At 37.6% G+C, this 27468-nt stretch overlaps 2 protein-coding genes across 4 annotated transcripts; one reads left to right on the forward strand and one right to left on the reverse strand.

Moving 5' to 3' along the window:
- Positions 1-1710: 1710 nt before the first annotated feature.
- Positions 1711-11684, reverse strand: LOC107592401 (transmembrane channel-like protein 1). The gene is given in 21 exon segments (XM_016281901.1): positions 1711-2288; positions 3098-3209; positions 3520-3598; positions 3693-3818; positions 4698-4937; positions 5049-5116; positions 5196-5324; positions 6670-6822; positions 6998-7177; positions 7263-7457; positions 8094-8238; positions 8354-8496; positions 8868-8966; positions 9078-9184; positions 9272-9353; positions 9449-9539; positions 9616-9819; positions 10256-10736; positions 10826-10846; positions 11476-11641; positions 11643-11684. Coding segments are annotated over 21 exon segments (3096 nt in total). The 3' UTR covers positions 1711-2055.
- A 5744-nt stretch (positions 11685-17428) lies between these two features.
- Positions 17429-25788, forward strand: LOC107592318 (AN1-type zinc finger protein 5-like). 3 transcript variants are annotated; one of them, XM_016281798.1, is made up of 6 exons: positions 17429-17597; positions 20009-20167; positions 20572-20671; positions 20811-20914; positions 24154-24285; positions 24375-25788. In XM_016281798.1, the coding sequence occupies exons 2-6, from the start codon at positions 20011-20013 to the stop codon at positions 24521-24523; spliced, it is 642 nt and encodes a 213-aa protein (XP_016137284.1). In that variant the 5' UTR covers positions 17429-17597; positions 20009-20010; the 3' UTR covers positions 24524-25788. The 3 variants fall into 3 exon arrangements, with proteins under 3 accessions (XP_016137284.1, XP_016137283.1, XP_016137281.1); XM_016281797.1 differs by lacking the exon at positions 17429-17597 and adding an exon at positions 18168-18462; XM_016281795.1 differs by lacking the exon at positions 17429-17597 and adding an exon at positions 18561-18783.
- The last annotated feature ends 1680 nt before the right edge of the window (positions 25789-27468 follow it).

A 27468-nucleotide genomic window follows, 5' to 3' on the forward strand; every position in this document is an offset into this window, starting at 1 on the left:
TGTTAATGAAACGTATGTGCCAATTCTCTAATAAGTAATAGTCACGATTTGAAACAGGGATATCATAAGGTTCTTAGGATTGTAAGATCTCTTCAATCTATCTTCAAATAACGTGCTAAAACTATACTCTCAATGTTTTTACTATCCTCTAGTGGGTTGGGAACAAATCCCCTCACATAAATGGTACACAGCGTAACCCCAAACAGAGCAGTGTGGGCCGTGGCATGACAAATGAGCCACATGCATCTTCGCAGCCAAATCTGTGGCTGTAGAAAAATAATCTGAGATATTAGACACCCCTAGAGCTGAGAGCAGATTTGTGAGCCCAATGCTATCACTATTCTTGATTTCCTGGCATATTCAGGAAGAGCTGTATCTTCAAATGAACATTGGCTTCCTAAATGAACAAATAAACAAAATCTCAAATGACTCCTGTTAATACTTAATAAAGTCTGCCCATGAATTATGGATGAGCATTTGCAATGTTAATGAAACGTATGTGCCAATTCTCTAATAAGTAATAGTCACAATTTGAAACAGGGATATCATAAGGTTCTTAGGATTGTAAGATCTCTTCAATCTATCTTCAAATAACGTGCTAAAACTATACTCTCAATGTTTTTACTATCCTCTAGTGGGTTGGGAACAAATCCCCTCACATAAATGGTACACAAATCCCCTCACATAAAAGAATACAGTACGGAGCATGGAAATGTTTTGGGCCACCTGACACGCTCATCAAGATAAAGCTGCATGGATTGGAGAATGGGGGAAACAATCAAATGGAGAGGAGAGGTATAAAGATGGGCAAAGCCAAGCTGTCAATCTTGAGTGCTGAAAAATGATTTTGTTTTCATATCTATGGGGACTAAAGATGCACTTTGGGTTGACTGTTACAGTGGCCCTAAAAAGGCATTTGGACACTTGAGTCCCACTTAAAAATGTAGGAAATCTGCAAAGAAATTATGCTATTCTTCTAGATTTGCTTTAGCTTTACTTTTAACCAGATGTTTGTCTTTTGGCTTAGTGTTTTACAATGTGATTCTTTAAATTTTGAACTTTTTTTTTTATATATCATTTTGCTTGAAAACTGTTTTTGCTATATAAATTATATTTTGTTATATACAATGACATTCGTATATTTTTAAGTGTGGCATAGATATCCAAACACATTTTAGGGCCACTGTAAATAAGATGCATGTGCTCCTACCAGGGGCATTGCTAGACCCTTTTTACTGGGGCAAGAGCCCCCAGTAAAATACTGCTGTGTCCCAGTAAAATATTATTGATAAATCCTTATATGTGACCCTGGACCACAAAACCAGTCTTAAGTCACTTGGGTATATTTTTAGCAATAGCCAAAAAAAACATTGTATGGGTCAAAATTATCGATTTTTCTTTTATGCCAAAAATCATTAGGATATTAAGTAAAGATCATGTTCCATTAAGATATTTTGTTCATTTCTTACCGTAAATATATCAAAACTTAATTTTTGATTACTAATATGCATTGCTAAGAACTTCATTTGGATAACTTTAAAGGCGATTTTTATATTTTAAATTTAAAGCTACAACTATTTTGCTCGTACCAAAATATGAGCACGCATACTTTTTTGATGGGGAGCCTGTGCTCCAGTACTGATGAAAGGTTAGAAACGCCCCTGGTTCTTTCTCTAACATATTAGTCAAAAAGAGGTTTACTTTAGCGGCTGTAGTTTAATAACTAGTTGCAATTGGCATGTAAACCAACAATCAAGCAAATATTTCTAAAACTAAACAATAAATATAAAAAACAACAAATCAAGAGATAGTTTGACCCTAGTTTGGCCTGTGTGTAACAAGAGCAATCATTTCTCTTTCACAGAGATACTTATCATTCTAGAGTTACATAGCTACCAAGCCCTTGAGATTCACTGTGACGTTCATGATATGTGCTGCAGGCCTGGGCACAGGATTTATACTGTATCACCAAGAAATCCAAATGGCCATATAAGTGCCAAATGTTGTGCATGCAACAAACAGATTCATCTATTTATCTGTTTACATCTGTGCTGTTTATCTCCTGTTTGAGTGAGAGTTTTTCTGTGGCTGCTGTGGGTGACCTGGAAGATGTCCAGATGATGTGTGGCCCCGGGATGCAGGGGGTCTGGTAGTTGTGTGGGTCGAGGAGACGGGAGGTTCAGAGTTTTGAGTATGCTGACTCTGTGAAGGGTGAATAAAACGACCGTTCTGTCCAGCTTGTCTGTGATGGCCTGCTTCATCTATGCTGCTGCTCTCTTCATTCACTCCTGAGAAAGAGGAGGCAGAAAGTCCTTTCAACTGCTGTCTCACAGCAACACTGATATATAGAGACAAGGGCATGTTGTTTTAAGACTGTGGCCACCTGCTGACCAAACACAGGCAAGGCAAGGCAAGTTTATTTGTATAGCACATTTCATACACAATGGTATTTCAAAGTGCTTTACATAAAATAAAATAAAAACAATAATCACAACAATAAAACAAGGAATTTAAAACTTTGAAAATTATTTTTTTTTTAAATTGATTTAAGAGGTTTAAAATGAATTTAAGAAAAATTACTTTTGTAACGCGTTACTCCCAACACTGGATTTAAAAACGAGTAAAAGTACTTTAAAATCAATCCTAAATGTAACTGGAAGCCAGTGTAAGGACCTGAGGACTGGTGTGATATGCTCAGATTTTCTGGTTCTAGTCAGAATTCTGGCAGCAGCGTTCTGGATGAGCTGCAGCTGTCTAATGGTCTTCTTGGGAAGGCCGGTGAGGAGACCATTACAATAGTCCACCCTGCTGGTGATAAAGGCATGAACAAGTTTCTCCAAGTCTTGACTGGAAACAAAACCTCTAATTCTTGCAATGTTTCTGAGATGATAGTATGCTGATTTAGTTACAGCTTAGTCACAGCACATCAACTCTTCAACCTGTCTATGGCAGGGTCAGAGAGCCCTCATATTTCATCAAAAATATCTTAAATTGTGGGTGAACTAACCCTTTAATGGAAAGTTTCTCTGCATTGGTTCCAAGTTGCTGTCTTATGCACTGACTGATGGGAGCTGTGACCCGTTCTGTGTGCTCTCACCCAAATCGGAGGCGCTGCTGCTGCGTGTTTCTCCTGCTTTCCTTGCCTGCTCCAGCTCATTGGCTGCTTTTAAGGCTGCAAGTTTGTTCTTTTTCTTGTTTTCCTCATTTTGCTGTAAATACAAAATTGGAGAATTCAGTGACATGACTATAAATGCACTATGGATTTTGTAACAGTAGTGAGCAGATCTATGTCCAGTGATAAAATTAAACTGAATTAATATAAAACATAATTTAGTCTATGTGATTATACTACTACTATTTATTATTATTTATTAATTCATCATTTTAAAAATTGAATTATTTTTAGCTCAATGTTAGTGCTTTCATCTAGTGGTGAGTTTACTGCCCATATAACCCTGATTAAAATTCATATTTTACTGTAGGAGACATTTGAACATACATTTGGACTTCCCAACTTACTGTTTGAAGTTTCTTTTTCAGCTCCATGTTTACCCTTTTGTATGTTTTAGAAGTGGACTGCAGATAATAAATCGCAAGACTAAAATGACAGAAAAAATGTAGGCCTACCATTACAATCTCACATCCTCAAAAAAGTAGAGGAAATATAGATGTATGTAGACATTCCCACTTACACCAAGAGCAGAAGAAAAGGCAGCACCAGTCCGGGGTTCGAGGCGTAGCTGAACACTTTACCGAACCAGGCAGGGAAGTCTGACTCCAGGGTCTCCTGAATCACATCAAACATGCGGGTTTTCCCACTGCAGGAAAAATATAAGAATACTCTAGGACACTCTTTTAAAACGGCAGAAACCTAAGTCTAAACTAGTATATAGTAAATAGTTTACAACAAACACGTGTTATCAAATGTTTATTTTATTTGTTTATGCTGGTCAGTCTGCAGTTTCTTAGCCATGGGATCCATTGAAATTGTGCTTTTCCATTTATTTAAATGAAGGTATAATGCTGTCAAGAAAAGATACAACAACATTTTGGCCATTAGTGACTTGTTTACAGAGCATGCTGCATCTACTACACACGCTGCCTCAACTGTCCTACACTGCACAGGTAATATGCGGACAGAGTTCCCGCCAAGTGTTGTTGGGGAAATAAATCATTGTTTTTATAAGACAGCTGTAAAACTTATTAATTTGTAAACATTTTAATGCTTTTATTTTATATGTTTATTTCTAGCTGTATTTATTTATTTATTGTTTATCCTAATGTACTCACTGGCTGTATTTGTAAATCTTTAAAACAAACAAAAAAATTAATAAATAAATGAACTTTCTTCAAATAAAGGTAACTGCATTTTGTTCTGATTTTGAGGAGAAAAAGGATGTGAGAAAATTGTAGACTTGCACTCTGCTGGACTCTAGTGCTAAAGATCTGCCATTGCAAGACTTGGCTTGTAACCATCCCTCCACTTATTCAGTGTTAATTTATACACATACGTATAAATACATACTTACCAGCCAGTTACTTTAAGTCTAATTATTTGTATTTATACTTAATTCAAGAGATTAAAAGCTGTCACCGCGCTGAACAATTTCAGAAACATCAAATTACTCAGTTCTTATGCTAAACAGACCAGCTCCATAATCCACACCATTTTTAATTCATACATAAACTTTCCAAACCTGAAAGGTCCACAGTCAAAAGAGGGAGGAATGGAGACAATGGTGTATATAGCTGGCAGTGTAGAGAGGAAGAGGATGACCAGCAGCATGGCCATGTAGAAGTTATTGGAGCCTGAAGCTTTGAAGACCCGTTCCTGAGGCACATTACAACACATCACCGCCCAACACTGCAGGTACATGGACACGTGAAGCCGGAGAAGATTTAATGCTGGAAGGCATGGAGCGTAGAATGCCCCCATCCTGATACACACATACACAATGACAAAGATGTGGTGAGATTTGAGGGTGTGCTGGTTTCATTTGGTTTCAAAGCAAAGAAAACATGCTACATAAAATGGAGATAGTTCTCACCAGATCATTCCCTGATTGAAGATCAGCCCCAGAACATTTCCACTGACGTCAAACTCTGAATAGGACGGCTAATGAAGAAAGTGCACTTCAGTTATAAATGAAGGGGAATCCCTGATACTGACCACTGCATGTGTTGTGGATACTCACAAAGCCATACTCCAGATCCCAGCACCAGCAGTTGTTTAGGAATCGCACCAGTACAGCACGGAGGAAATCCCCAATAATCAGTGTGATATAAGTCGTCATTGTATCAGAAATGATGAGACGTACAAACTCCTGTAGACACAGAGGATGCTGACAATCTATAAAGATTTGACGTAATGCATCATAATATTAATTTAACACTTGATTTTTAAACTCTCTAGTTATTCTAGTCAAAGTTTCAACCTTGTTTTATTTGTTCAAACATACACTCAATGTTTGTTTAATATACAAATGCTTTAAATTAGATTTATTTAAATATGCATATTTGCTGAGGGTAAAATCAAATTAATGTCATGTCATGTCAATGTCAAATCATGTGTAATTTGCCATTTACCAAACTGTATTTAGTAAAAAAAAAATAATAATACTTTTCTTATGATGGCAAAGCTGACTTCAGCAGCCATTGCTAGTTTTCAGTGTCACTATGATGAGACGTACAAACTCCTGTAGACACAGAGGATGCTGACAATCTATAAAGATTTGACGTAATGCATCATAATATTAATTTAACACTTGATTTTTAAACTCTCTAGTTATTCTAGTCAAAGTTTCAACCTTGTTTTATTTGTTCAAACATACACTCAATGTTTGTTTAATATACAAATGCTTTAAATTAGATTTATTTAAATATGCATATTTGCTGAGGGTAAAATCAAATTAATGTCATGTCATGTCAATGTCAAATCATGTGTAATTTGCCATTTACCAAACTGTATTTAGTAAAAAAAAAAAAAAAAATACTTTTCTTATGATGGCAAAGCTGACTTCAGCAGCCATTGCTAGTTTTCAGTGTCACATGATCTTTCAGAAATCATTCTAATATGCAGATTTGCTGCTCAAGAAACATTGATAATAAGAGATGTTGAACAGTTGTGCTTCTTAACATTTTTGTGGAAACCACAAAAACGGGTATTTTTTTTTCAGGATGCTTTGATTAACAGAAAGTTCAAAAGAACAGCTTTTGAAATAAAAACCTTTTGTAACGTTGTAAAAGTCCTTATTTTTGATCAATTTAATGCATCACTGCTGAAAAAAACTCAGTTAATTATTTATTAAAGTTCAATTACTTAGATTACTTAATATTAAATGGAAATTTGTCATACAACTGAAATGTGTAAATCCTAAGTTATTATTTCTGCAATTCTAGAGCACTGAATATATACTGTATATACCACCATATCCTTAAGCCTTCCATTCTGAGGAGGTTGTGTTCCTCCAAAGGTTTTTTCTTTAGCTTACCTAAATCTCTTAAAGAGTTTTCCCTTGACACATTTTGCTCACTGGAGGTTTGTTCACTGGAATTCTATACTTTGTAATGCTGATTTGGGACGTATTGTGTTCCAATTGTACTGGAATTTGTATTGTGAAAAGAGCTATACAATTAGCTGAATTCAACTGAACCACTCTTCCCCAATACCTGTCCAACCATTGTCTCCCAGCAAGGCCCTCTGGGAATATCAGCAGGGTGCACTGTGGTCGGAGGAGCAGTTGAGTTGTCTGGCACAGTCCCATTGTACAGGTTAGCCTGCCAGATTGTCATATTCTTCTTTACAATCTCCTCTTCTGCCCTCTTCAAAATATGTGACAGTTAGGAGGATAAATGACCTTCATAAGAAGATGATTCATTTAACACAGATTCTGTGGCCCAAGAGAGCTAGAATGATGGAAATTATTACTTTTTTGAACATCAGAAAGACTGAAGATGGAACTGTGAGCACTTTAGTCTTTGTTAAATGAAGCTGTACCTTTAGTTGGATGGCATCCATGAGAGCGATGATGAAGGTGTAGAGGTTTCCCAGGAAAAGGGCGAATATGCGTCCCAGCTGCCACTGGAGAGCAACGCGCGGATGATAGTTCTCTAAAGTGCTGATCACATCGAACAGCATGGGACAGAACATTCCCAACAGAGACATCACCATGTTCACCTGAGGGTATGTGAAACCATGCCAAATTCATTTTTTTATTGATTGATAAGAAGGTTTCTATTGCACACTGTTACATGAGTCTGACCTCATTCCTCTCCCACCAGCCGTAGCTCTCCAGTCCCAACAGAGCAAACTTCTGAGACCTGCGTACTACAAAGTAGATCAAGTACCCACTCCCTGCCAGACAGCAGAGCACCAGGAAGTTGGCCAGCACTCTAAGGAATCGTGTCAGGTGGATGTTGTCATCTTTTCTGCTCTCTTGCTCCTCCACAATGGCCTCCTGTTAACGTGCTGAATTTATTATGAAGCTGGGAGAGGCCAGATTAAAGGGGTCGTATCATTCTTTTTATTATGATTTATTTTTCACCTAAAGACTAAGGGTTTTCCCCCCTCTTGAGATGTTATTTGAGGTTTTATCCTGTTTTTAGTTTTTTAAAATTTAATTAACAATTTACACCCTTATTCTGGCTCTTAATATGAAACAGGTAAGGTATAGTGACGGTATAGGTTTCTGAACAATGAATAGATGTAAATGTGGGTATTTTGTGTTTGTCTGTCTGATGTGTCATTTTGGTAAGTCATTGTATATATAATATGTCACATTAATATGACATAATGAGTTGATTTAGTCATAATTATGACTTATTATTTCAAACTTTTGTCATAATTAAGACTTGCTATTTACATTAAAATATATTATGTATATTTAAATTAATGTGGTGGAATTTAAATTTTTGCAGCTCTCTGTCAGTATGTGGTCTTTTTTATTTACTCTGTAGGATGTTTTCTGCTCTGAAATGTATATAGAATGTTTTTATAGTTCTTTTTTGGAGAACTTTATTTCACATTATAAGACTCCTTTATTATCTACAAAGTGGATGTGGGCCCAGCACAAGGAAAATGAAGAGAAACACACCTTAAAACTAGTGGTGATGGAAGCAAACTTGTTGTCTGCTGTCTCAGGATTTCCAATGAGGTAATCCCAACTAGTAAATGTCTTCCAACTGAAATTAAAGCTGGTGTCATCTCCGCCACCTTCTTCATTGGCATTGCGGGCCATACTGTTGGGTAAGAGTGAGAAAATCAGTAAAGAAATGTTTTGTCTGTGGACTAAGTGGTAGAAAGGTACTTCTAGTCACTCAATAAAGGTTTCTGATATGGACTGTCATCACTCACGTCCTGATTACCACCATGTAGCTATATGCCACTGTACCCACTCCCACCAGGAAGTAGGACAGGGGCAAGCGGAATTTGAGCCACCCAATGGCCCGCTGGCTATTGTAGTAGCCATAGAAGAGGACAGAGTACTTAGCATAGCCCTGAAAAAGACAAAAACATGTTTTGGACTAGGATGCAATGTAAATTGTGTGTGGTACAGTACTGTTCAAAAGTTGGAGTCGGTAAGCTTTTGTAATGTCTTTGAAAGAAGTCTCTTTTGCTCACCATAGCTGCATTTATTTAATCAAAACCACAGTAATATTGTGAAATATTATCGCAGTTTAATATAAATGTTTTCTATTTTAATATATTTTAAATTTTAATTTATTTCTGTGTTGGCAAAGCTGATGCTTCAATGTCACTTTTGATCAATTTAATGCATCCTTGCTGACTAAAAGAATATATTTCTTTCAAATAAAAAATCTTACTGACCACAAACTTTTGAACGGTAGGCATAATCATATAGACTTACCCCAAAATCCCATAAGACTGCAAAATTCATAGCACTGGCCTCTTCCTCTCTGGGCACTGTCTTCCTGGGTATACTACCATATGGTTTCCCCATAAGAGCCTGGAAGGTGAATGAGAATGTGACAGGTTATATTTAATGAAATCACTTTTCATGTTGTCTTTGTTACTAATATGTAATTTTTAACTTTGAAGGACTGAATATGTTTCTCACCTCTGGAACCATTACTAGCCCAAACGTCAGTCCAAATAAAATCATATTGATTCCATACATCCACCTCAGAAATATAAAGTAAGAGGCAACTGATGAACCAAAATGACCTATAAGAAGATAAAACAGAGTTCGTTTAGAGATGTGGGGAAAAACAGCAGGCGAGAGAAGGAAGCTCAAACTGAGAAGTGTCACACTTTCTATTTCCTTTATCTTCATCTCCCATGGGATGCAGGCAGTCTTGAAGTTCTCAAAGTCACGTTGAAATTTCATCCATTTCTGACAATTAGAGTAATAAAGAAAACTAATGATGACTCTAAAGCTGTAGAAGGATATATTCAGTTCTATCAATTTAATAATGCTCATCTCCTCACCTTCATCATCATGACCTTGTAGGCGTAGAGTTTCCTGCCTTTGCCTTTTCCCAGAGCCCCTTCATATTTCTCCACAAACTCCTGTGACTCCCTGAGACAGAACACAACTCGCTGGCATTATGAAAGCTGGTGTACACATGTGCTAAAACAGCAGTGACGGGACACACCTAAGGACAACTAGTTTTTTCTTCATGGGCCAGGGTTTTCCTCTCATTGTGGCGATTAGCTTTTTCCTTTCATCCACTGCTTCTTTTAACTTTTCCAGCTCCTCTGGGGTCAGAGAACCCAAAACTCCCACTGCCTGATTGTCCTTTGACTCGGGGGCAGAGTCCGATTCAGATTCAGACTCAGATTTGGACTCAGATTCTGAGCTGGGAGGGAGAAATAAATGCAGTTATGTTGAGTGGGATTCAAATATCTGAGACCACAAATGGGATTGCTTCTGCTTTGTATTTTTCCAATTTAACATAACATTTCCATTACAAATTATATTAATATCAACACAATTTGAGAGAAAAGCTGAAATGAAAAATTCCTGAAAAATGTTTCATTTACTCTATATTGATTTAATGCAAAATGTTTTAATAATAAAATAAGATTAAAACATGAATATTAAATAATGTTCCTTATTTAACGTCATTTAAAAAATCCAACAAGCTAAACATATTTAGATAAACTTATTTAAACACACTTTCCAGGTTTTATTGTTTAAAAAAAACAAACAGATTTTTTAAAATGTGATTTCAAACTTTTAGACTCCATCTAGTCCATAATATTGTAATGAGTGGTAAAAGAATACAAACTTACGTAGTCTCTGGCTTCTTTCTTTTCTTTTTCTTTTCCTTCAGTGGCATGTCATGACAATCTTTCTGTTTTGTCTTTTCAAAATTTGCACTGTCCTCCTCATTTTTAACATGCTTCTTTCTCTTTTTCTTCACATCTTTTTCCTTCTCATCATCACGTTTCAGTGTCTTGGTTCTTTCATTTTTAATGTTCTTTTTGTCTTTATTGGATTCTTCCTCAGCCTCCTCTTCGTCTGCATTCTTTCTTCTTTGCCTTTTTTCATGTTTCTCACCCTCTTTCCTTGCTGTTTTGTGGCGTTTCTCATGTTTCTTCTTTGCTCTTTTATTGTCCACCTCAGTTGTTCTCTTCTCTGAAGCTCTTCTCCTGCTCACTTCACCATTTCTCTCTCTTCTCCGTTTGCCATCTCGCGTCGTCTGCTTCTCCTGACCTCCCTGAGAGTTTTCCTCCACTTCCACGTAGTAAAGGCTGAATTCATTATCCTTCCCTACAAAAAAAATGTTTTTACATAGATTAACATACAACACAAAATAAAAACACATATTAAAAATGCATGCAGAAAGTCAATCTTCCTACCTACATCCACCTCAATGCTCACTGTAAAAGGCAAACAAAACAGAAAATAAGTCAAAAAAGGAATCCATGAGTTCTGGACATTGGTAAGAAGACGTTGTTAAGGCTCCCAGCAGCTGTTTAGCGTCTTTTGTATTGTTTGTGACCAGAGTGTAACCAGACCGGTAAGTGCTGACCGGATCATTACAATGCTTATAGTTGTGTTGTACAATAGACACAATGATGCTTTTCATCGTCAGTGTCAGTGTCCTCTCACAGGGGTCAAAGGGCAATAGATCGAAAGTAATGTTCATAAGTTCACATACACACATTTTAGCTGCATGACCACCCTGAATAAAGTCAATAGTTTTGTATCAAAATGAAATTACCTAGAAAATTATCATTCATATTCAAGCATTTTTATCTTTGAATTGTAAACTATTCAAACTATTTTATCAGAATCAAAAATCATCAGATTTTTAAATATTGAGGCAGACTGTGGAATGTAAAAGTACAGTTGTCTTTGCTAAATAATATCTAAATAATATTACTATATTATAAATTCATTTCTAATGATAAAAAATCAGTTGTCAGTCATGTGAATAAAGTATGATAAACACATCATCAAAGTATGAATGCATAAAATACACATAGAAAGTAATAATCATCTTTACCGTCACTTTCAGATGCGATGAGTTTATGCCGTGGCATCCTCCTCCCAAGTGGACTTCACTCTGTGCATGTGGCTGACATCACGTGTGTGTGAGTCCATGCATACATGAGTGTGTGTGCGATGATGTTGTAGCAGTGGACCATGCCCTGACTGAACAGAACCTGGTGGGTGATGAGTACCGTGCATGAAGAGTTCACGTTTTACTAGCATTCAGCGACCTTGCCCAGGAACAATAACCAGTCGAAACGCTAGGGCCTCTCAATTTCACCCCTTTGAATTATTCAACAGAATTATGACTCTCTCTTTTTTTTTTTTTTCAAAAAGAAAGGGGGTCACACAGTAGGCTACCAAGCCAAAATAGAGGATGATGGTCTAATGACTGACTATAGAAAGCGCAAAGAGGGAGATAACAGATGATGAGTGCCGCAGGGTAACCAGGGTCATTGTGAGCAGTGCTTTCACTCATAGTGCAAAAGTTACTCTAAAAACTCTAAAAAGCTTGATTTCGCAGGAAATGTTACAATCATTATAAAATTATAGCGTTCAGATGCTAAAGGAATGACATTCGTGTAGAAAATAAGATTTTAGATATTAAGATTGTAAAAGAATACATACATAAAATACTAAATGACATGCTAAACTACTACAGAGCAATGCAGTGTCACTGCAGTTTATCTAACAGTGTACAGTATCTGGCACATTAGAGCCAAAGCTGCTATACAATAAAGACTTAAAGCAGAAAGTCTGGAAGTGTCTCCGGAGAAATTAATAGGAAGAAAAATTTTACTCATATCTGCCTGAGGTGCCCTGCAGGATTGTGCTCCACAGAACGGAAGAAGCATAGAAGTAGAGATATTAGATGTATGGGAAAGGAGACATTGGGTTCTATAAATAGATCTTGATATGGTTGCCGTATTTATAGATAACTGAATCTTATTAAGCTTGTCTATATTTGTCATTATGGTTCTAAATGATCCCAACAACATTTAATTATAGGAATTTGATAACAGTAGGCTATAGCATGGCGCTATAACACAAGGCTCATGGGTTTGATTCCTAAGGAATGCATGAACTGATTGAAAAAAACAAAAAAAACAAGACTTGAATGTAGTGTTGTAAGTAATTTGAGCTAAAAACATCTGCCAAATATATAAATAATGTAAACAGAAAATATTAAACAAAATAATAATAAAAATTACCCTATCAGAAACGTTACTGAGACCAGAAGGTAGTGGTGACCTTGTGGTTAAGGCTCTGGGATGCTAACACTATTCCCTATTGTTGATCAACCAGTAAATTGGAGAATAACTGAGTGAACCTTGTCATTATTACATCTTTAAAATAGGTATTTAACCTCTGCTTGCTCAGGGGATTTCTCCTATTACTTTCTGCAGTTAATGTAAGGAAGCTCAATGCATGTGATAGCTAACAAAGAAGTGAGGTTGAAGTATCTCCAAAGCACTGAATCCAACAACAACAACAACAACAGTATTTGTGGATTCCTTCATTGCTGTTACACATCCTGACCACTTGATGTCACTAAAGGTAAACATTTGAGGCTGTTCTGTTGAAATGAATGAGAAATCTAGGGGAATTCAGATGATGTCAGGCTACATTGGATTTTCAATGTTTGACCCATTTCTTAAGCACATTACCCTCCCAATAAGCAGGTATTTGTATTCATGCAGTGTATTCGTGCATATTATGTCAATGTCTGTCTGTGTGTGTGTGATTCCGGTCACCGTGATTTTGCCAAGTAAGACATGTTCCTGGATCAACATCTTTTGTTTATCCTGGATCAACATTACTGTCCAAAAATATAGACTAAGCACAATCCCTACCCATAATTTATTCTTAAAATCAGTGTGAAATGATAGCTGATTACCAAGGGTGTAGAAGCACCTAACCCTGATCGTAAGCCTAAAACAGATATTTCCTGAAAAGTTATACCCTCAATTCTGATTGGTTAATTGGAATTTTGTTCCTAGGTGAAATCACGGTCACCGTGTGATTCCATGAGCTTGAGTGTCTATCTCTGTACTTGTGTTGTCGCCCTGCAGAGAGCTAGATTGTTTTCCTCGGCTAAGTTTAGCAGCACCGTTTGGGGATTCCATCTTCGGAGAACTGACATAGGCCGTAACTGTATTCTGAGCATGTCTTCTTCTCTCTTCCTCATTCTCTCAGCCACTGGCACACCTTTTATCCACACAAAATGTTCCGTTGTGGATGCTATTTTTTCCACTCATGTCCTAAAGAAAAAGGTCTTTCAGATATGTTAACAGTATCAGAACAGGAGAATAAAAACATTTTTGACCATTACAATCAAATCTACAGTACATGTACAGTACAAATAATGCTAATGAGAACATAAAAAGCTATTTAGTGTCAATAGACAAAACTAAAATGATGAGCTGGCAGCTTTCATTTGGACAAAAATCTGTTGTGAGTCACAGTCTAATGTTGTCATCAGACAAAACTGCCATCAGGTAATCATGTGAGCCAATGATGAGCTGCATTCCATTACTCTGAAGAATCCTACAGTCAGGATATTTAATACACTCTGGGTGGATGAAGGTTTATATTTATAGAAGGGCTGGTGCCCTGTTACTCTCACGTTTTCATTCAGCCCGTCTTCTCGGTATTGCCTGTGCAGGAAAAGAAAAGAGTGGTTTGACTGGAAAGAATTTTAGCATGATTCATTTCTATTTTGCACTCTTCTATATCCATTAGCTCATGGCGGGAACAAAACACTTGTGACAGGGACATTTTAGTACTGAGCCTGTGATTAAATCTGGATTTACAAGTGTTGCCTGGTTTGCTCGTTTACATCTCATTGGTGATAAAGGACTAAATATTTTCACACTTACGCCTGCTGACTGGATTATACTGCACTCAGCCAATTTTCCTCTGAATGTTTGTTCATTCAACAAATTTGTTTTGTTATTGAACTTGGTTATAAATTATTTTAAACGGAATCAAGACATGAATGAAGCGGTAGAGTTCATAATTATGACAGGATTCAGTAGCCTTTGACTGAAGACGGATCAATAAAAATAATTTTGCTTAAGCGGAAAATGTCAAATGCATAGATGTAATTGCTGAAGCCATATTTTAAAATGTCAACAGCTACAAGCAGGGTCTCTTATGTAAAAGCAGAATGAAAACACTGATACTATGAAAAACTGTCAGAATACTGGGTACTTTTGAGCAAATGAACCAAATTTCCCTTAAGGAAGAACAGAGTAGAGAGGTAGAGAGGGAGGGCGCTGACATAAAGTCAAAGTATACTTGAAACAACTACAAGGGAAGGAAGGAGCTGTCAAAATAAAGTGGGACAACTGACGGAAATCAAGACTGGTTTCAACAGCACATCTTATGGAGTTAAATACATTCCATCACTCTAGAATACTAGCAATGTGATATTACCTCATGGGTACTGGTGTTACCTCACTTCAGTGTTGTTTTAAAATATCAATTTTAGTTTTAATTAACACTGATATTAATATCAATATTTATATTGAATTAGTTATATATATTTTCATTTTAATTCATTAACGTTTTAGTAATTTTGTCATTTTTTATTAGTTTTTCATGTCTATAGTATTTTTTTTTTAATTTTCTTTATTTTAGTATCAAGTTAAACTAAATGAAAATGATAAATGTTGCCTTGGCACCTAACTGAGTTTTTAAAAAAATTTATTTAGACCTACATTTATTTTCAGTAACATGCCATGTTTTATGTGTGTGGGGGTTTTTTTTGTGTGTTTATTTAGTTAACTGTCAAAACCTTGCCTGTAGACAGCATTCTGTCATTCCATAATTTTTTTTTTTTTTTTAATTTTCTTTATTTTAGTATCAAGTTAAACTAAATGAAAATGATAAATGTTGCCTTGGCACCTAACTGAGTTTTTAAAAAAATTTATTTAGACCTACATTTATTTTCAGTAACATGCCATGTTTTATGTGTGTGGGGTTTTTTTTTGTGTGTTTATTTAGTTAACTGTCAAAACCTTGCCTGTAGACAGCATTCTGTCATTCCATAATTTTGATTAACAAATTATTATATTGCCTATAGTCTAACAAGTTTCATTTCTGTCACCTCATGAAGAATAAGCAGAGTATTTCTGTATGGGTGTTTCTGTGGAGATAATGCAATATAAGCTCATTAGATCATCACTGCCTTAAGGTGAAAACACACGGAGTGTTAGTGTTTATGTTTCTGATGCTGTTATGGGTCAACACACTTGAGACAATGGCACCAGCAGCTGATAGTCTATGACTCTGTTACAACTTTATGACCCAATTGGCAATCTAACGATCACTTTATGGCACAGGAGCATACTTACAACTACAACATACACTACAACACTACAAAAAATAAATAAAACAATCATGATTGTGATTTTTGTGTTTCAGCTCCGTATTCAGTACATTGGAAGCTTATTTATCACTTAAGAGCATAAATGTAAGGAAGGAAATACTATACACCACAGTTATGGTTTAAATGTATAATTTCTATTTGTCCACCATGTTTCATGAAATATGAAAAAAATGCACATGCAATCAAGGTCTTCAGGATTGAAACATCCAAGAGTTGTAGCTGGTTGGAGCTAAACTCTGCAGAGCTGTGGCCCTCCAGGAACTGAGTTTGAGACCTACGGACATATACACAAAATGGAAATTTGAAAGCTTCTGTGAAGTGCATAATGTAAATGCAGTGAGATTCTGTAAGCTCAAGAATGCATGCAGATAAGGCAACATTTTTGGCCTGAATAGGGTGACCTACTGTTATCTATGCATTGCAATAAAAAATGCTAAATAACATGGTGTTTGTTTGCCTTGTTCTCATGTTTGACATGGGCTGGGACATCTAAGCAATGACAGACCAAAAACATCAGTTTAAAGGCAAAACATGCCATAGATTAAGCCATTCCCTTGTACAGCATGTTTGCACACACAACACATGCATGCATGCATGAGACAAACCAAGTTCAAACTAGTTCAGGCAGGTTTATTTTCCCTAAATTTGCAGTTTTTAAACTCGTCCCCCTCCTCCACTTCAAACTCTTCTTAGAAACAACCAGGCAGCTTCTGCCTTTGCTCATGTGCAAAGCCACCCTCAGGATACACTGAGTTGGGTTACACTATTGAAAGGAATCTCTCTCACTCCAGCTCAAAGGCTTGTGGGTTTGTACATGTGAGAGTTTGCTGACTGACACTATAAGTTGTCAACATTTCCAGGCACAGAGATGATAAAATTAATGGAAATATCTCAAGAGTTCCTCAGTGGACAATGTATACGAGACATCTTTATACACAGGCTGCTCTGAGTAGGCCTCAAACTTTGTTGTTGAATATACTTATTTATTTCGAAGTCATATTTTTATTCATTCTTTTTATCTTTCAACATAAATCTTTTCCTATCTACAACCTCAATTTCATAATATTATTTCCGCAATTGGAATTCCTACGTAAATGCGTTTCTGACACCTCTGTGCAACATTACAGTCTGTGTGAAAGCACCACTTCGGAAGCAGTTCCTGTGCTTCCTTTGCAGTGTAAAGATGGCATCAGAGTGTCAACCATAGGGTGTCAACACATGCCAAACGTTGTAGTGCCAATAACAAAAAGAGCTGTGATACAACAGAGTGGGACAGATAACACAAATTGGTGACTTGTAAATGTTGAAAGTACCTAATAAACATTCAAATACCACAGGTATAACAGAATAAATAGCTACTAAATCTTCAAGACTCCATTTCATGAGCCTGTTGACTTTGTTGGTGTCTTCAGGCTTGAGAGACTTTCATCAGGAAGGTACGACTTCGTCATCAGTGTAGGTGGCAAACCTTAAAAAGTGGATTGTGCCCCTCTCTGACTACCACGCCCCGCCCACGAGCGTCGAATGACCAATCAACGCCTGCCTGTCTGCGATGACGCCATCAGTCACGCCCCTTTACTAAAGAAGGAAACAAACAGAGTGAAAGAAGAGAGAGCTCGGGAGAGGACGGGAGAGGAATTTACTTATTTACATCACCGACAAAGCCTCGGGAGGAAGACAAACTCCTTTTCGAAGAGTTCCCGTTCCTTAACCCGACCGATTAGATTTTAAAAGCCTTCAAGGTAAGCGCTACAACGTTTGTTTGGATTTTATTTGGGCGATAATCGCGAAAGGTTTGACGATGTGGTCACGGAAAGACTGGCTGACCCCGAAAAAGGAAGCGATTAACGATTACCGATTCAGGACGTGTAGCACGCCGGGTTAAACCGCTAGCTCGGATCTAACGCCAGGGTTATTCGATGTATCGAGCTTTTGTTGTTCGACGGGTGGGTCCCTAAAAAAAACAAAGTGTTCCAAGTTGTCAGCAGCAGCACCTTCATGAACATCACAAGCCCCAGAAAGTGACTCGCCCGGTCACAAAACACAGACACGGACAATCGCCAACTTTTCTTCGCCTTTTTATAATTATAATTATAAATCGATGTGCGATTTCTGTTCTTAATTCATTGTGTAAATTCAGTAATGGCTTTGAAGCAGACACATAACCCAACGGGTTATCTTCATTGTGCTGTGGGTTGCTTATTGTTCGGCCGTGCCTGCCTGTATAAATTCAAGGAAATCTCGTTTAGTTGTTGGTGTTTTCGTGCTGTGTGATACTAGTTACTCAGACGAACAGCTGGCTAAGCCAGTTAGCTTTTTGTTTCGGGCTTGTTCAAAGGACAGATTGTCTGTCTAGGGAGGAAATCCTGGAGCAAAAGGACAAAGAAGGAAGATTAAACAAAGCCAGTGCTGCTCTGTAGTCGCGATGTTTGCTTTTGGATGTGTCATGATATTTTATGTCTTGGTATTTTTGGCTTTTACTCGCCGTTCTGGTTCATTCTGTTCTCTCAAATCCACCCACTTTATTTGTCTGTGAGATTCGACAGAAGTAAGCTGACTACCTAGATAGCCAAGCGCTTATGATGCCCCAAAAATGCTGTCTAGATGGTAAGCTCGCCAGGTTTTGAGACGCATCCACTTCATCTTCATGTAGACGGTTAAATGACCTGTAATTCTCGGTTGAGTGGTGGTCTGAAGTTATGTTAACCGCCAGCATCGACTAGCACTAGTGATGGAGTGAGCTGTTATTGATCGGTGGTGTCTATCAGCTGGTGTCGGTGCCGTGACTCGCATGGTTGAACTCGTGAACACAGTCCTAACAGCTTTTGGGCTTCTTTTGCTTAAAATGACAGATTAGAGATGTAGGCTTAATGTCTCATCTTTATTGCCTCCTGAAAATGCATATCACGCTTGACACCCACTCGTTTGGTTAGTCATGGTTGGGTGGGAGAGTCTGTGTCGTGCTGTTTAATGTGTAGACTTTATTTAGAGATACAGACAGGCGGATTAGAAGCGAGTTCAGTTCCGTTTGGATGTGGTTTCAGATAGGCTACAGCAGAACTCCGGTCAGTCGGTTGACTTGAGTGTAATTACTCTGTCCTGATGAGGGTGGCTGTGGAGTTTGTCTTATTTTTGGCTGAGATTAAACAAGTTTTTTTTAATTATAGGGGTTTCGGTGTATCCACGCTTAGATACTTAACGAAGTTTAAACCCTTGAGCTTTAAAGGTGCACAAGGAAACTTTTTGATAATTGAAAATTCCACACATGAAAAAATTAATCATAGTTTTGTGAAATGTAATTACAATGATGTACATTTACATAAGATAAAGACTCTTTTATTCTACATTGAGTGGGTTCCCCTCATGGGTGCCGCCATATTGTGGTCACATGACAATACGGAGTTCTTACTAATATTAGTTTGTACTTTGCTTTTAGGAAAATTAAGAATTCTTTATTTCTTTACAGAGTATGTTAATTTAGTATGTTAGTATTTTTTTTTTAAGTAGTCTACACTTGCTTGTTGTCTGCTGTCTGTTTCGATCTAATACAACTTTCAATTGGTTTTATTCTACATTGAGTGGGTTCCCCTCATGGGTGCCGCCATATTGCGGTCACATGACAATACGGAGTTCTTACTAATATTAGTTTGTACTTTGCTTTTAGGAAAATTAAGAATTCTTTATTTCTTTACAGAGTATGTTAATTTAGTATGTTAGTATTGTTTTTTTTTAAGTAGTCTACACTTGCTTGTTGTCTGCTGTCTGTTTCGATCTAATACAGCTTTCAATTGGTTCCTTAAATATATATATATATATATATATATACTTTATATAGCACCATTAGGTACAAAAATAAACATTAAAGTACAACTAAACAAAATGGACAAACTAAAAGAATGTAACACATACTAGGAATAGCTCAATACCACTTTTTCATGTCTGTCGACAACAGTCCCAATCTGATATCAATAGCTTAAAATATCTATACCTCATTAACTTGCTCGCTACAAGTAGCTACGTTTACGAGCTAAACAAAAACTTAAAAACAATGCTCTCCTCTACTCATTGCATGTGCTTGTAAGCCAAACACAATGCTGTCATTGTTAACAAGACCACTCTTGTTCTGTCTCCATTTTCTTTTGTGACATATTAGCAATGGCCCAAGAGACAAACCAGAGTCCTGTGCCTATACTGTGTACCACAGGCTGTGGTTTCTATGGCAACCCCAGGACCAATGGCATGTGCTCGGTGTGCTATAAGGAGCACTTAAACAGACAGCAAAGCAGTGATCGCAGTCCCATGAGCCCCATGGGTAAGTCACACTGAAACATTAACCTGTTTGACTAACCTCCCAGATAGAGCTCTCTGTGGTTACAGAACACACAAACAACGTGGTTAAACTATGATATAAGGGTTCTCATTCATTGCATCTCTTGGAGACGGTGATATAGTTGCTACAGCAATAACAGTCCATGGTTACTGCTTGCAAAGCATTTCAGACCCACCAGCACCCAGTGACAGCATGTTATTCTGAGCTGTTTTAGAACTAAATCCTTTTCTTGATCTCAATGTTGGGTCTTCCCGGAGAAATTGTAATGATAAGCTGCACATGTTTTGTAGGCAGCACTGTTTTGTGTCACAGGTCTTTTGTATAGTGTAGCACAGCTGCACCTGTGCACTGTTTGTGATTTGTGTCTTTGTGTTCTGTTGGACCAGCTGGCAGCCCCTCAGCAGAGGCCTCTGCGATACAGAGACTAGAAGCCAGCATAAACAAAGCAGAGCCTTCACCTGCACCCAGCACAGATACCATGAGAGAGTGAGTACTTCATGTGTGTTTGTTGTTAAACCTCAGAATGAGAAAGAATGCATTCTATGTTCATCTGCTTGACGTTTGAATGATCTCCGGTGTTTCAAGAAAAGCCTGTGCATAAACCCCCACCTGTTTGTTTTTACAGAAGTATTCCTTCCACCTCCTTACCAGTCACACAACAGATGACAGAAATGAGCATTTCTAGAGAGGAAAAGGCCCTGTCTCCTAAAGCTAAGGCTTTTGAACCAGGTAATTGCAATGAAATATGATCAAATACATTTTAATGTAGAAACACAAAGCCCCTTGTTTAGTCTAACTTGTTTAGTCTTTAGTGTTTCAAACTATTTCATGCCAAGGACCATTAAACATGACAATTCCTTTGCGATGGACTCACGTTCTGTGTGTGTGTATATGTATGTATATATATATATATATTTGTGTATGTTAAAAAGGGTACCTGATCTGGCAGTGAAATTGCACTGGCACACACGTTAACCTCCACTTACATTCCTTTTCCCTCTGCTTTGCTTTCGCTATAGATAGGCGGGTACACACGGCATTCTATATGCACAGACATTACATTCGTTCACGCATTATTTCCCGGCCATAATACATACTCGGACATTCATACATTGTAAGTTTATGGTAAACATTTAGTTACGTTATTGGATTGTGTTATATTGTATGCCATACCTGTTGCATGTTGAGTGTTGTCAGATTACGGGTCGGAGGAGGCAGCGGCAAATACGAGCGCAGAGTGCTCAGCACGTTTATACCGCTATAGACACCTCCTGCCGACACCGGAAGCCGACCAAACTATTTAATCCTCAGGGGGAGAATATTGTTTGTACATGTTTAGAGTGATCACTTGTGAATGTTTTATATCCTTATCTTTCTGATTTGAATGTTGTTGTCACGTATGGTAATATGTTTGTAGTATATGTTTATTTATATATGAATACATTTATCATACTCTCCTGTTATTGGTAAGCTCCTATATGGGAGGGGCCTGGTCTTTAAAAGAGCGCCCAAAATGTTGAGACTTGGGCTGTGTCCGAAATCGCCTCCTATACCCTCGTTCACTATTCCCTACATTAGGTCACTAATTCAGTTCAGTAGAAGGAGTGAATGAAAACGAGTAGTGAATTCGGACACTGAGTGCACCGGAAGGAATGCCACTTTTGCATAGTTTGTGCTTGCTGTTTATTAATCATTTGAAACTAGCAGCTCCAGTAGTAAGATTAAAGGATTTATCTTGAACTCTGTCACGGAAATTATGTATAAAACCTAATCAAACAATTTAATAATCAATTTACAATGAATTTATACCCTTGTTGTACATTATGCTGTACGCCATGGATGAGCGCTTTGTAAAAATGAACGGATTGATTATTCAGCTGCGGGCGCAATCTTCTGGCGAGATGCGGGAATTCATTCGGCGCGTGACTCTCACAGTGCATTATGGGCATTCTCTAGCCGTTGAGCGTGCACCAGTTGTACACTCGTTTTTGCAGTGCATTGTGGGATTGAATGAGTGCACTCGAGAACGTCCACTATGGTTTCGGACACCACTAAAAATGGCTGTTCCCTCAAAGTGCCCTATTTAAGGGTATAGGGGGCGATTTCGGACACAGCTTTGGTCTCTCGGTAGGCTGAATGAGTGAGTGAGCTACTATAGTGCCACGAACAAATCAACACCTGTAAAGTATATTGTGGATATGTGTATATTTTTGGAGTATGTTTTCTTTTGTGTTGGTAGGATATACTTTTTTGTTATTTTATGTATTTTTTTTTTCCTTCAGCACTTGTAAATACTTTGCACTTTGTGGTTGTTTCACGCTACTTCACTGTAAATAAACACCACCATTGCACCATAGTGCATCTGTGAGTTGGACCATTTTTCGTTTTTGAATAACATCTCAGACATCTATGTCCAGAAGGTGGGCAGTCAAACCCACTTTTCTACTATATATATATATATATATATATATGCTATGTATCAAAATTTATATAGTGTAATAGTTAAAATATTATCTGGAAAATATTTGCTTTTTATAAAGTTTAATCAGATAAAACTATATGCAGTTTCTTACTGTTTAAAATGAATGCTGTCAATAGAATAAAATAATTGCAATTGATTTCATAATTTCTCACCAGACTTTATTAAAATTGGTGAATGTAAATAATCTCATATTTTATCATCTTAAGTGTGCAGCCGTTAAAATAAGTTTGTTAAAACAAACAACAGTGCTTGTTGCTTTATTGCAGGGGGGATTTTTAAAGGGGTCATATGATGCTGCTAAAAAGAACATTATTTTGTGTATTTGGTGTAATGAAATGTTTATGCGCCCCGGCTTAGCGTGAGCTGAGGCCGGGCTAGAGTGAGCTGAGGACGGGCGAGAGAGAGCAGAGGCGGCGGGGTCGAGAACGGCGCAGCCGGTGGATCCGACGAAGGTGCGGCAAGCACATGTGACGACCCCGGGCTTCGTCCACGGTGAAAGCTGATCCGGTGATCCACAGCACTAAGTTGATGTATTCCCTCAGCGACCAGCACAGATCAGCTCTAGGCATGACGAAGCTGATATCGTCCTCTTTTGGAAGACCAAACAAAGTAGTTTCGCTTTCACAACGAAGCACACAGCGTCTTCACGACATGGCGGCAGCGGCAACAATACTACAGTGAGAATAAAAGTTAAGCCTTCTTTCTTTGCGTGAACATTTGGGTGGCGTTATGCAAATCTTCCCACAGAGTGACGTAGGTATGTGGGGGTGTGTTAGAACGAGCCGTTTTAGGTAGGTGTGGCTGACTCTTAACTTTTATAAAGAATATCTCTTTGGATTTGAGACTTTAGTCTTTGCAACTTTACAGATCTTCTTTATGCACCAAGAGCTTGTAACACTCCAAAGAGAAAGGAAAAATTGAAATCGCATCATATGACCCCTTTAATGTCAGTAATAGGATTTTTCAAAAATGCCTGACGAATGTCGATAGACAGAAACTATTCAATATTCAAATTTTTGCAGCTACAGCAGGAAGCAAGATGACCTTTCCTTTATCTGTTTTATTACTTATTATCACCATTAAAGTATGCAAGGAGTGTTTATTTATAAGACTATACGTCTACAATGTGAGTGTCAAAGGAAGCAATATCAAGTTTGTGGTTGGGCCTTCAGAAGTTTAAGGTCTATTTTTTTCAGTTCTTCTTTGTACTAAAATGGACTTTGCTGCAAACAAAGCTGTCTTTGGGGCCTGCTCCAGTTTTAGTGTGAGCGGTTTACTAATGACAGTCCTAAGTTCATGCAGCGTTAAGAACTTCGTTCTGGCAGAAATTAGGACTTTGGGGGTTTGTGGCAGAGCCTGTTTTAGGGAACAGCCCTGTAAAATTGCGACCATACTCCGAAATCGGTCTCGGACGGCTTTCAGAATCCACCCATGCCACAGTGTAACAGTTTCAGTTGAATCAATTTTCTCTCCATTCTTCCCACAGTCATAACACAGCCCACCTCCTCCTACTCCCCCATCCCTGTGGCTCAGGGCAGTGACGAGGGCAAGAGTCCAGAATCCTCCAAACCTAAGAAAAATAGATGCTTTACCTGCCGTAAAAGAGTCGGCCTAACAGGTGAGGCTCATTGATTTGTCATTCTGATATTAGTGTGATATATGTGTGTGTCTATGAACAGAGGTCTTATGTTTTCTTTTGTTTTACAGGTTTTGACTGTCGATGTGGTAATCTGTTCTGTGGAATTCACCGTTACTCAGACAAGCACAACTGCACGTACGATTACAAGGCTGAAGCTGCTGCGAAGATCCGAAAGGAGAATCCCGTAGTGGTGGCTGATAAGATCCAGAGAATATAAGCTTTACTCGATTTCTCCAAGAACATTGGTGGATAAAATGGACGACTTGAAAAACGGACTTGTGTTTTTCTATCACCTTAAAAAGAAAACGAGAGAACTGTTCCGTCTGAGGCTCATGCATGAACGATCTTGACAGATTTGGGTTGTCTAATAGGTATTAATTTCTTTTAGTTTAGTTTTTTGTCCTCTCCGTGGTGTTTAATGCTAGTTATTCACGCATATGCTTTTGTTTATTAAAGCATAGGACACCTTTCAGGAAATTTTAGGAAATAATTATTATTTTAAATTTTTTGCCTGTTCCCGCCCTCATGCAATGAGAGTGGCAGATACTCAGTGCCAAAATGTGGCCGTGTAGTTTCTGAGTAAGTAGGTTTCAGCCTTTGACATATTATCATGAATGACGCTGGATTTTTAAGAGGTGTGTCAAAGCTCTACACGGTGATGTGTGCAGCATGTATTGGTCTGTTAAACTGCAGTTTGTCATTACCGTCTGTTCTAGCAAAACCAGTTGGAACGTGAGGCCACCCAGTTAATACCGTTTATTTAGAATAATTTTAGAATGTGAACTTGCTACTGTGACATCATACCTTTTCTTTGTTTTTGAATGAAAGGTTGAGATTCATCAGAATTCTTTTTTTCATTATTCGTCTGTTGTAGACAACTCTTTTCTAACATTCTAGAACCAATAACATCCATTCTGCGTTTTAGAGTTTCAGACGCCTGGGAGTTTTATTTGTGTTAATTATGTGTGACTTTTTGATAAGACTGTAAGGTGGTACAGTCTGTTTCCGTGTGAGCATACTTGTGCGCACGAGGGAAATTTGCGCACAAGCCCTTCTTCCTGTTGTCAAAGCGAGATGAGCTAACCCTCCTTTAGTCAGTGCATTCATAACACCGCAATAGTATAGGCATAAAGTCAGACCCGATTCTGTGAAACATTGTTCTTTTTATTTGTTTTAAAATGCACCTGTCATTTTTGTGTGTCTGCATATGTTAATGTAAGAGAGTCCGAGTGCATGTATTGTGTGTGTATAAATGTCTTTTTGTCTGTAGGGAGTGAGATTTCCTAAAAAAAAAAAAAAGAAAAGAAAAGAAAAAAGATCTGTTGAGAGTATGTATCTGTTTGAGGTTTAATTTCAGCCTTTAGTTATTTTCAAATTTGTATGAAAAAAACCTTACTGTGTTCATATTTATGTACTGCATTTAATCCTTTTACCTGGCATTAAAGAAAAAAGTAATGTAAATAAAAATATACAGAGAGAAAATATACAGTCATGTTGTTCTGTTGCTATTTTGGGGGGAATTTCATGATGTCGTCATGCAGTCAATTGTTTTTAAGTGAGTAGTTTGTAGGCGTTCTTATACTGAATAACACACAGCAGAAGGCCCAAATTGTAGATTTCCTGACAGCCGAATGATTTTTCAGATGTTGTTTGTTTCGCACACCTGTCCCGGCTGCTGACGCAAAGACATCCTGTTTTCACGGCAGCTGTCCTGACCACCTTTAGCACTTCTGTACTCGCAACCAAAGCAGATTTGACAATCCTGCCAGACAGCTGGAGATGGTGTGTCGCCCTCTAAGGAATGACAACAGCTGGTGTGTACCCTCAGTGTCACCCTCAATCAAGCACGCAGGATATTCAGATATACTTTTCCTGTCTTGTCTTCAAAGTACATCTCTGTCCCTTAAAGGAAAATCTTTTTGTATCACCGTCCAGTCATTTGGTGTTATTGTCATACTCTTGACTAGTCAGCGTCTGCGGCCCGCTCTCTGTATTTGTACAGAGGGGGCTGGGCGTTAAGCCGGTCTGGGTGGATGACATCGCAGTGACGGGTGGTGACAGATGTTGAGGGCAGATGCCTATGCCACAGAATGTAGGCAGGCGTCAGAGGGAGGGGCAACCAAGGATACAAAGAGGTATATTGAGGCATAGTTGAACAGGAGAGCTGATCGGAAAAACTGTGTGGCTTAGAACTCTGTAACAAAAGTAAAAGTAATGACCTGTGGCTGCATTAAAGGCAGGACATGGAAATTGTTCAGCAGGGGAGCAGATGGGGTCTCACACAGAGTTCAGCTTGTTCTTCCCACATTAAACCTTGTGTGAGTTACAGGCTGTAAATTGGCTTCTCAGTCATGAGTTCGGCTGAGGAGAAGAAGGCAAGGCTCACAACCATGAGACAGGAGTTTTAAAGGAATGAAACGTGAATGGGCATCATGGTCATAAGAAGGAAAATGTAGGTTTTGGGAAATCTTGAGAGGGAGGTGAAAATACTTAAAACAGGAAGGAAATGTAATATTTATTTTCTGCATTTTTGAAAAAGTAAATTTTAAAATAATTCAACATTTTTTAAAAGCTTTAAACTGACTAATAATTAATTCAATCAATTTTTCAAAAAAAATAAAATAAATGTGTTTACATGTTAACATGTGAATGAGAGGTTAAATTATTGAAATTATTAGTATTATTATTAAAATCTCAGGGTGTACTTCAAGAAAATATTTTAGGCCAAAAGGGGTTCAGATGACAAAAAAAAGTTTAGAAATCCCTGATTTAAATGGTCATGTAAATGACAAGTTAAAAAATATGAAGGAATAAAAATATAACATGTATTACAAAACTATTCATCGACAATTACAAATAAATGTAAAAGGCATATTGATGGCTAATAAAAATGCTCACCGCAAAAAGTGATTTTCTTAATCAGTATTTTGTCTTGTTTTCCAGTATAAATACCTAAACATTCTTAAATCAAGAAACATTTACTTGTGACGAAAAATGACCTATGATATTAAACCTTGTTTTCTGAAAAATGTATCAAAGTTAACTAAGTTTATGCTTAAAATAATAATAAGAAAAAATCTGCCAGTGAAGTAAGAAAAACAGATTTTCACTTTGAAATAAGTCGATTTCTTACCCCATTGGCATGTTTTCTTGTTTCAAGTT

Source organism: Sinocyclocheilus grahami, unplaced genomic scaffold, assembly GCF_001515645.1.
Source record: "Sinocyclocheilus grahami isolate Dianchi unplaced genomic scaffold, SAMN03320097.WGS_v1.1 scaffold152.1, whole genome shotgun sequence".
Taxonomy (NCBI): Eukaryota; Metazoa; Chordata; class Actinopteri; order Cypriniformes; family Cyprinidae; genus Sinocyclocheilus; species Sinocyclocheilus grahami.